Source organism: Oryx dammah, unplaced genomic scaffold (genome assembly GCF_014754425.2).
Source record: "Oryx dammah isolate SB20612 unplaced genomic scaffold, SCBI_Odam_1.1 HiC_scaffold_29, whole genome shotgun sequence".
NCBI lineage: Eukaryota > Metazoa > Chordata > Mammalia > Artiodactyla > Bovidae > Oryx > Oryx dammah.
In genome coordinates this window covers 91,856,052-91,867,114 of record NW_024070213.1, presented here as the reverse complement: position 1 = coordinate 91,867,114, position 11,063 = coordinate 91,856,052, and the positions used below count along the sequence as shown (strand labels likewise).

The 11,063-nt window shown below is 40.7% G+C and overlaps 1 protein-coding gene across 1 annotated transcript; it reads right to left on the bottom strand.

Moving 5' to 3' along the window:
- Positions 1-631: 631 nt before the first annotated feature.
- LOC120858349 (cell wall protein IFF6-like) lies at positions 632-6,029 on the bottom strand. Its single transcript, XM_040234395.1, has 4 exons — positions 5,927-6,029; positions 5,424-5,456; positions 2,014-2,163; positions 632-839 (listed from the first exon to the last, which is right to left on the bottom strand). The coding sequence occupies exons 1-4, from the start codon at positions 5,985-5,987 to the stop codon at positions 808-810; spliced, it is 276 nt and encodes a 91-aa protein (XP_040090329.1). The 5' UTR covers positions 5,988-6,029; the 3' UTR covers positions 632-807.
- Between the last annotated feature and the right edge of the window lie 5,034 nt (positions 6,030-11,063).

The window sequence follows — 11,063 nt, the reverse complement described above, 5'->3', positions numbered from 1 at the left end:
ATAATGCTATAACTGAGTGTCTTAACAAACCCGATGGAGAGAAGAGGCTAGAGTGGGGCTAAAGTTGTAATATGTAATGAACTCATTACCTGGGAGAGGGTGATATTTACTGATAATATTTTATGGTTTGTACAAGGATCTTGTTATTGTTTGTACTGAAACAAAATTATGAGTTGGTCAAAATTATGGGAGTCACCGTATGCCTTTCTCTGATGTTGGTGTTTTGTGATATTGTTTGTGTGCAATAAGAGAGCACCATTTCTAAGCTCTGAAATCAGGTCAGACCCTAACAATTCCAAAGCACAAGTGTGTCAGGCTAGTTCCCAGACCTCGGGAGTGCTTCCCTCTTTCTCACCTGCCAAGCCACTGAGGATATGAGAATAATTAAGGGTCAGTTAATAGCAGAGTTTGATGGAATCAGAGTGAACATTTGTACGCAGGAAATGTTGATTAGTGCACTCACGTACAGAAAACTCTAGTCTTTAGTGATATACCAAAGGATCATCTCCTGTTTTTAAAAAATTGGATAAACATGTAGAAAGTCTATTTATTAATGTTAACCCAAGAAAGAACTAGGTAGGATTCAAACTCTGTCACTTGGACAATCACCATGCCAGCACCTACAGAAAACCATTTTTTTCATGTTGCTCATGATTTTTTTATTTTAAAGAAGATACACTGATTAGAGATAGGATAGACATAGTAGGGATGGAAAGTCGTTGCATTAAAACAAATCAAGGGACATATTGGCCCAGCCCAGCAGGATCAAATGCAGAAGGCCGAGGCTGATTCCATCTCACTAATAACTCAGCAAAATATGTTAAAACGTGGAAAGAAACCTGAAACAGAAAAAAGATAAGAGGTTTTCAAAAAAGGTTGAAAATGTGGCTTTATACCTTGGAATCTGCAAGAAGACTAACAAATGTCAAATGGCACTGAATTCATGGTCAAAAAGAGATTTACATTCCTGAAAGATAGACACCTAACTCCTATCCAGAGGCAATTGGATGTGGAGCCTGGGATGGAAGCCTAGATCAGTGGGAAGTTTAGAAAAAAACAAAGATGACCAAAATGATTAGTTTTCGATATGCTATAGCACACAGCAGTCCAGGCTTCTCTTGTTAAAAGACAAATATTCATTTTCTCACCCATTGACTACCCAGTACAGAACTTTGAGCCAGGAGCCATGCACTGAAAGAGTATAAATATTTCTAAGATTCCTCAGGACTTTCATTGGTTATGTACCAATCCATCTCATCTCTTACTGCACAATATTCAAGGGGAAGTTTCTGTTGCAATTTTTTATTTCATCATCTTTAAAATACTTATTTCATAGAGTTACTATGAGATTTAAACTAGTTGGTTGACCATATCTTATGGAAAAACCTGAATGGACTTTTAGCCCATCCCTACATTACATATCTGAATTTGATACCACATTGCCTGTCATATATTCAGAATCAATCATAGTAGTCACTGATTTTACCAGGCTGTTTAAGGTCAGGGGGAAATGAACCAGGAATAGGAAGACTGTACCGTGAACCACAGTGGAATTCCAAATGCCCAGAAATACCCAGAATAACACTCAAAGCATTCTGCCTCAAGGAAGCATCTTTGTAAAGATATTTTCTATTTTTAGAAAGATCTTTAAAGGAAATAAGAATTTTCTAGCAAAACAAAACAGACTTAGCCAGGTACCTGGCCACATGGAGGGACATACTTTGGTCTCTCCATTGTCAGTTTCACTAATGATGAATTTTACCTGTTAAATTCTAAAATTTCAAGAGCCATGCAGATAAAATTGGTAAACAAACTACAGACTCAAAATTTTTGATTCCTCTGATGTTGTCTCTTGGCTTGATTTGTAAAACCACAAGGATTTAGAAAATACTGAAAAGAGAACAGAACTTTTCTCGTGACTTTTTCTGCCCCCCAAATATAGTCTATGCTGAGAATAGTGGACACAGGAAATCCAGGAGATCCATGAAGAAAGTACTTATGGGGTGATCTTACAAAATTGAGTGGTGGTAGATGCAGCGCTGGTCGTGCTGGCAGCAGTGGAAGTGGAATCAGCAGAGGTTGTGGTGGGGGCATCTGTACTTTGACTGGGAGCATCTGTACTTTCGCTGGGGTCAGTAGAGTTTGTGGCAGCAGCTTCTGAAGCTGAAATTAGGAGGAAACATTAAAATCAAAACATGTGACTCTTTGGGCAACATGTTTGAATGTGCATTTCTCATTCTGAATTCATCTCAGCAAATGTCATCAATTCTGTCATACCTTTACCCTAGCTACCAACTCTCCTCTTACTCATTGTTCCTAGCCTCATCCTTCGTGGGAGAGAAAGAATTTAGCATTTCCTTGCTAGGGCAGTGAGGCTGAGGGAAGACACAGGCAAATACACGAAAGACCAAATCCACATATGTCCTTATTCACAGGAACCACTGCTGAAAGACGAAAAGGAACTTCCTGTGGACTGACATTTTGGGACTTCCCACAGAATGACTTAGAACTGAGTAGGTTCTAAGTATGAGGAGCATTGCAGTATGAGGAGAAGAGAAGAATCAGTTGATTCATCTCAGATTAGAGCAAGTATCTCCTTTCTTTTAAGGCAGCAAAATCTCTTTTTGCAAGTTCTGGCCTAAGGAGAGAGATATTTGTCACACCTTTTGTGGGAACTTGTACTATAGCAATAATTGTGCGAGTCCCTTCTACATCATGGGAAATATTAATACTATTCTGGAAATAATAAGAATAAACAAATGCATTTTGACCCACCCCGTGTTCAAAAGGACCTTGCCAAGACTTATGAGATTTCTCTCTCCCCACAGAGCTGCTAACAAAGAGCAAGAGTCAGACCTGAAAACTGTGAGCCAAAACCATCTCATCACCATCTCCATACCCGTACCGTGGCTGTGCTGACTCAGGCCTCATGCAGGAAAGAGAATATTGTTTAGCTGGACTCCACATGGCACATGGGGCACAGTATGCGAGGTCAGACTAGAGTCAGCGCCCTGTGATCGGAGAACCCAAGGCCCCAGGCTGTTGAGGCTGAAAAGAGGAATCTTCAGAATGCCTGTATGAGCACGACACACAGCACAGAATGGGCAGGGTGCTGTGTGACAGTCCAAGAATGACCAGGAGCTTTGGTCCACAACCTTGGGATTCAGGTTGAAGAATGAAAACAAACCTCAGCCTGGGAATCAGGCATCGACGCCATTACAAAGAGCAGAGCTTAGAGCCCTACTTGCACTTGACCCCTACATTCCACATCCTGTTATCCCACTCTCCCATGTGGTCCTTATGCCCTCATTTCTGCATCACCCTCAGGCAGAAAGTAAAGAGGAACTAAAAAGCCTCTTGATGAAAGTGAAAGAGGAGAGTGAAAAGTTGGCTTAAAGCTCAACATTCAGAAAACGAAGATCATGGCATCTGGTCCCATCACTTCATGTGAAATAGGTGGAGAAACAGTGTCAGACTTTATTTTTTGGGGCTCCAAAATCACTGCAGATGGTGACTGCAGCCATGAAATTAAAAGACACTTACTCCTTGGAAGCAAAGTTATGGCCAACCTACATAGCATATTCAAAAGCAGAGACATTATTTTGCCAACAAAGGTCCATCTAGTCAAGGCTATGGTTTTTCCAGTGGTCACATATATGGATGTGAGAGTTGGACTGTGAAGAAAGCTGAGTGCTGAAGAATTGATGCTTTTGAACTGTGGTGTTGGAGAAGACTCAAGAGTCCCTTGGACTGCAAGGTGATCCAACCAGTCCATTCTAAAGGAGATCGGTCCTGGGTGTTCTTTGGAAGGACTGATGCTAAAGCTGAAACTCCAGTACTTTGGCCACCTCATGCGAAGAGTTGACTCATTGGAAAAGACTCTAATGCTGGGAGGGATTAGGGGCAGGAGGAGAAGGGGACGACAGAGGATGAGATGGCTGGATGGCATCACCGACTCAATGGACGTGAGTGTGAGTGAACTCTGGGAGTTGGTGATGGAGAGGGAGGCCTGGCGTGCTGCAATTCATGGAGTCGCAAAGAGTCAGACAGGACTGAGTGACTGGACTGAACTGAACTCAGGAACTACATTCTCCTCATTATGATGAAACTACACTCCTCAGTGGGATTTGAATCCAGTCGCACTTCAGACCGGGACTGGAATCCACAACTCCTGATTTAAGAGGTGACATTAACTCACAATCTTTTAATTCAAACCACACACCTGGTGCCTGGTCTGTAGGTTCTTTTGTCTTGGTGCAAAACAATCAGCCACAGAAAGAATTCAGCCAGAGGCAAAGCAACAGGCAAAGAGGGAGTTAATTAGAGTAGGATACTTGTGAGAGATACAGGCAAGCAAGGGACTGCAGCCCTGAGAACAAAGAGGGCTGCCTACTTTTTTTTTCTGGCCATATCCCAAAGCTCATAGGAGTTTAGTTCGTGGACCAGGGATCAAAAACAGGCTCAAGCAGTGAATGTGTCACATCCTAACCCATGGACTACCAGGGAATTCCTAAGGGCTGCATTTTTATAATCAAAGAAAAAATGGGAAGGGTAGAAGACCACAGATTTTCTCTTTTGGGGTCAGACATCAAGGCTTACCTCATTAGTTCCTCCTTGACATTGTATGGTCTAACCAGAACGGTCATGGTGCTATCATTATATGTATATTAACAAAGAAGTGGTGACATATCCTAAAATACAGTAATTCATCTCAGGTTGTGGTATAATGTCCTCTTTCACGTAGTTTCTTTTCTCTTTCACCTATACTCCTGTCTTGGCTACGTGCAGGAATGCAGTTTTTCAGGATCTGTTATTATAAACCTCCCAAGGCCAAATTCAGGTCTCATCCCATTTTTCAGTGGCAGTGGCCACTGAGTAAACAGTAAGTCTGTTTACTTTCAAAATGTTCTGATTGTTGCTTAGTTGCCATATGTTCTGATCATCTTCTGGTTGGTGTCTAGCACATGGTGATCTTCTGAAATCCCTCTCTGTCTTCCCCAAGTGGGATTTCCAGGTATAGAACTATCTTATTCTATCCCTATCACAGGGACTAAATGGCCTCTCATTTACCCACTGGCCATATATTCAACCCTTTGGTTTAGGGTAATCAGAAAGACTTTACATGCACCTCCTCCAAATTCTCAGGCCACGACATCAGACCACAGCCTCCTCTCTGCTGAAGAAAATTCAATGATTCACCCACAATTTATATATATTCATGCCAGAGTGTTCATGTTCTCTAATAAAGTGTAAGAAATAAGCAGACTTTCTATGTTCACCATAAACATTTGAATCAGGCAGAAGGCTTTGCCAGGCTTGGGCTTAGGAATCCTTATATCCTATCTCCTGTGGAAACTTTGACATGAGGCTGGGATGGAAAATGGTTGTTGCTGAAAGGAGATGAGGTGCAAGGGCAAACTTACCAGGTGTGTCCTGTGGAGCAGTTGTTGTATTCTCTGAAAGAGAAAAATAAAAACAGGACATGAGTTGAACACCAGATTTGGGTGTGGAGAGAAGAATATGGACAATGGTGCAGGCTTTCAGAGTCAAATAACTTTAGTCTTTGGTGCACACATTGAGGGGGAAAGATGCACAGATAATATAAAACCCCACAATATGTGGTCACTTTTCATTTTCTGAAATAAACCTCTGATTTGTGTTCTTAAACAGATTTTACTGACTCTGACCATGAAACTGGGTTCCCAGGTCAGAAATGAGCTATGATCTGATTGAATTAGGAAGAGCCTAAGGGTAGAGTCAAATCTATCATGAATGGTCAGTTAAAAGGGTAATGGAACAGGGGACTGGAGTAGAGGGCAGGAGAGACCAGCCTTCTAGGCTCCCCCAAACCCACATCCACGCAGAGTTCTTATCTTGATGTAACTATTCCTCCAAACCTTATTTTGGGGTAAGAATCTTTACTTACGGCCAGAAACTAGGATGGTGGAAACTGCCACCAGTGTCATCAGGAAGGCTAAGAGCTTCATGATGGTCAATTGCAAAGCAGGGATCACAGGAAATTTTCGGAGCCCAGAGGAATCTTGACTCAAGTATTCCACGTCAACATTATATAGGAAGAAAGAGAACACCGATCAGAAGATGCCAGACCAGAATCCGGGTTAGTTAATGCCAAGAGTGTTGGTTCTCAGAGAAACCACCAAAGAAAGAACAGCACATCCTGAGGCTCTTGGAAAGATAATAATATCAATCATTCTAACACATTCATACCTTGCAGATACAGTGGTATCATGATTATAGTCTTTTCTGACAAGATGAAAAAACCCCACATCCAGTCTTCCTGATTTAGTCATATCTGCAGTGCTCCCTTCAGGGACTTTGGAAGCTTACTCAGGCTTGTCTCTCATCAAAGGAGATTAATCAGGGTAGAGCAGCCTGATGGCAGAACCACCATCTGAGAGTCAGGCTGTGCATTCTTCCAGCTATGGTCTCTCTCCTGCACATGTGAATAAAGAGAAAAACAATAGAAAATGAAATGGATGTCTGTTAATTAATGCATGCCTTGACTCCATACATTCATTCTACAGATATTCATTGAGCACCAGACATTAAGGAAGCAGTAGTGAACAAAGCACACAAACATTACACACCATACACCCTGTTGTTGAAACCCATATGTTAATAAGTAAATAGGAAGGAAGGGAGGGAAGGAGGCAGGGAGGAAGGAGAGAAAAATGGAAAAGAATATTTTGTATGTATAAGGTGATCAGTTCACTTCAGTTGCTCAGTCGTGTCCGACTGTTTGCAACTCCATGAACTGCAGCACGCCAGGCCTCCCTGTCCATCACCAACTGCCAGAGTTCACCTAAACTTATGTCCATCGAGTCGGTGATGCCATCCAGCCATCTCATCCTCGGCCATCCCCTTCTCCTCCTGCCCCCAATCCCTCCCAGCATCACAGTCTTTTCCAATGAGTCAACTCTTCGCATGAGGTGGCCAAAGTATTGGAGTTTCAGCTTTAGCATCAGTCCTTCCAAAGAACACCCAGGACCGATCTCCTTTATTTTTTATTTTTTTTTTTATTTATTATTTTTTTTTAATTTATTTATTTATTTTTAATTTTTACTTTACAATTCTGTATTGGTTTTGGCATAGATTGACATGAATCCATTTAGAATGGACTGGTTGGATCTCCTTGCAGTCCAAGGGACTCTCAAGAGTCTTCTCCAACACCACAGTTCAAAAGCATCAATTCTTCAGCACTCAGCTTTCTTCACAGTCCAACTCTCACATCCATACATGACCACTGGAAAAACCATAGCCTTGACTAGATGGACCTTTGTTGGCAAAGTAATATCTCTGCTTTTGAATATGCTATCTAGGTTGGTCATAACTTTGCTTCCAAGGAGTAAGTGTCTTTTAATTTCATGGCTGCAGTCACCATCTGCAGTGATTTTGGAGCCCCCAAAAATAGAGTCTGACACTTTCCACTGTTTCCCCATATATTTGCCATGAAGTGATGGGACCAGATGCCATGATCTTAGTCTTCTGAGTGTTGAGCTTTAAGCCAACTTTTTCACTCTCCTCTTTTACTTTCATCAAGAGGCTTTTTAGCTCCTCTTCACTTTCTAGGTGATAAAGCCTAATAAATAATAACACAAGTAAGAAGGAAGGAAAGAATTATAGATGGAAAGTGAGGTTATGTTTACAATATGTAGCACAAAAATGGGCTTCCCTGTGGCCCAGATGGTAAGGAAGCTGCCTGAAATGCAAGAGACCCAGGTTCAATCACTGAGTCAGAAATATCTGGAGAAGGAAATGGCAACTCACTCCAGTATTCTGACCTGGAGAATCCGATGGACAGAGGAGCCTGGCGGCGGGCTACAATCCATAGAGTCACAAAGAGTCACACACAACTTAGAGACTAAGCAACAACAAAAGCCAAGAAATGCTAAATTCATATTCTCAAATTAAAATTAAGTCCAATTAACAACTGAAATTAAATCCAGAATGTTCTCTAAAATGTTTCGCTGCTACCGGTCATAAAGCCATTGATATGCCTTTTTAATGTACTCTTACCAAATATTTTATATCAATGCTCTAGATTGCCAGACTTATTAATAGACTCATGAATGTTTTTAATAGGTACTATCAAATTTTTTTCCCAAAGAACTCAAAAAATTATTATTAAAGGAAAGAAAATATGAGAGTGCTTCTTTCCAACCATCTTGCCAGAAGTGAATGTATCTCAATATTATTTTGCTAACCTGATCGGTCAAAGCAGTATTTGTTATGCTCATTTGCGTTTTCTGGATTATAGTAAATCTGAGCAAACTGCATGCATTTATTGACATTTGAACTTCTTCATTCATGATTTTCTATTCAAGTAGTTTATTCTGTTTTCTGATCTTATCATTTTAAAAACAGCAGAGATTTTAATATTTTTAAACTATTAGAAAAATCACAAGGCTTTACAATCTAACACAATTTTAATTTTATTCACAATATATTTTTAAAGTTTCAAATTAAGTAACCTATCATTTTTATTATACTTCCTATATTAAACAGTTTGCAAAACAGATAACATGACTTCTTAAATAAGTGAGACTTCAGTATTCCTCCATACAAACTTCACATCTCTTTCTACCCTCTGAACTTACCAATGATCACAAACCTGGCCCCACCAGCAGTGCACACTCTCATTTGAATCATTTAGTAAAAGACCTCGGCCCTGAAAGGAACCAAAAAATAAGCCTCAGCCTGAAGGGAGGTCTTGAGAGGAACATCAAGGACTTGGTCCAAAATCAGGCCCCTTGCCCCTTGTCAGATACCTCACAAAGATTGGAAGATTCTGCAGCAGTCCTGCACTGGGATGGGCAAGGATACATAAGTGAGTTTCATAAAGACAAGAATTAACTAGACACAGATAAACAAGAGGATATGGTACTAAGTTTACATAAGAGAGAAAATATGTAATTAGAAGTCTTAGGGTGATGTGAGGCCCAGGAGGATTTGGTGTTGGGATCAAAGATCAGCTCTCATCCTGTTCTTCCATCAGAGGAGCTGAGAAACAAACAGGGCTACACAATGACTGTTTAGCAATATAAATCTGACTGTGTGCATAAGCACAGCGTGCAGACCTAGCATGTTTCTTCTGGTTTAATAGCTTCCATTACTGCTGTTCAGTCTCAAATAGCACCTCTTCATGAAAATCAAGTTAGATTCTATTTTCATATAAGGTTTATCACTCCCTGATATTTTCTTGTCTCACTGTTTCTTTGTCCCTGGCTTCTTTAGTGTTGTCTTCCTTCAAATAAATGAACTGTAAGAGAACAAAGAAACCTAGAAGAATACCAAGCACTGAGTAGGCTCTTGAGAAATGAGCCTAACTAAATAAATGAAATAGCCTTTGTCCTGCTTCATTCCGTACTCCAAGGCCAAATTTGCCTGCTACTCCAGGTGTTTCTTGACTTCCTACTTTTGCATTCCAGTCCCCTGTAATGAAAAGGACATCTTTTTTGGGTGTTAGTTCTAAAAGGTTTTGTAGGTGTTCATAGAACCATTCAACTTCAGCTTCTTCAGTGTCACTGGTTGGGGCATAGGCTTGAATTACCATGATACTGAATGGTTTGCCTTGGAAACGAACAAAGATCATTCTGTCGTTTTTGAGATTGCATCCAAGTATTGCATTTTGGACTCTTTTTTTGACCATGATGGCTACTCCATTTCTTCTAAGGGAATGACACCACCAGATGGTCAACACCAAAATCAGATTGATTATATTCTTTGCAGCCAAAGATGGAGAAGCTCTATGCAGTCAGCAAAAACAAGACCAGGAGCTGACTGTGGCTCAGATCATGAACTCCTGATTGCCAAATTCAGAGTTAAATTGAAGAAAGTAGGGAAAACCACTAGACCATTCACATATGACCTAAATCAAATTCCTTATGATTATACAGTGGAAGTGAGAAATAGATTTAAGGGACTAGATCTGATAGACAGAGTGCCTGATGAACTATGGACGGAGGTTCGTGACATTGTACAGGAGACAGGGATCAAGACCATCCCCATGGAAAAGAAATGCAAAAAAGCAAAATGGCTGTCTGGGGAGGCCTTACAAATAGCTGTGAAAAGAAGAGAAGCGAAAAGCAAAGGAAAAAAGGAAAGATATAAGCATCTGAATGCAGAGTTCCAAGGAATAGCAAGGAGAGATAAGAAAGCCTTCCTCAGCGATTAATGCAAAAAAATAGAGGAAAACAACAGAATGGGAAAGACTAGAGATCTCTTCAAGAAAATTAGAGACTCCAAGGGAACATCTCATGCAAAGATGGGCTCGATAAAGGACAGAAATGGTATGGACCTAACAGAAGCAGAAGATATTAAGAAGAAGTGGCAAGAATACACAGAAGAACTGTACAAAAAAGAGCTTCATGACCCAGATAATCACGATGGTGTGATCAGTCACCTAGAGCTGAACATCCTGGAATGTGAAGTCAAGTGGGCCTTAGAAAGCATCACTATGAACAAATCGAGTGGAGTGCATTCCTTTTTATGGCTGAGTAATATTCCATTGTGTATTTGTATGACAACTTCTTTATCCATACATCTGTCAATGGGCATCTAGGTTGTTTCCATGTTCTAGCTATTGTACAGTGCTGCAGTGAACAATGGGATACATGTGTCTCTTTCAATTTTTGTTTCCTCAGGGTATATGCCTAGGGGTGGGATTGCTGGGTTATATGGTGGTTTTATGCCTAGTTTTTTTAAGGAATCTCCATACCATCTTCCATAGTGGCTGTATCAATTTACATTCCCACCAAAAGTGCAAGAGCATTCCCTTTTCTCCACACCCTCTCCAGTATTTATTGTTTTTAGACTTTTTGATGATGGCCATTCTGGCCGGTGTGAGGTGATATCTCATTGTAGTTTTGATTTGCATTTCTGTAATAATGAGTGACAAAGGTCCGTCTAGTCAAGGCTATGGTTTTTCCAGTGGTCATGTATGGATGTGAGAGTTGGACTGTGAAGAAAGCTGAACGCTGAAGAATTGATGCTTTTGAACTGTGGTGTTGGAGAAGACTCCTGAGAGTCCCTTGGACTGCAAG

Coding starts and splice junctions, on each gene's coding strand:
- LOC120858349 (XM_040234395.1), bottom strand. CDS start 5,987: ATGAAGCTCTTAGCCTTCCTGATGACACTGGTGGCAGTTTCCACCATC. Junction 5,457..5,926: donor CACCATCCTAGTTTCTGGCC/GTAAGTAAAGAT, acceptor TTTCTCTTTCAG/AGAATACAACAACTGCTCCA. Junction 840..2,013: donor ATCTACCACCACTCAATTTT/GTAAGATCACCC, acceptor TTTCTGTTTCAG/GTTTCTTTCCACGTTTTAAC.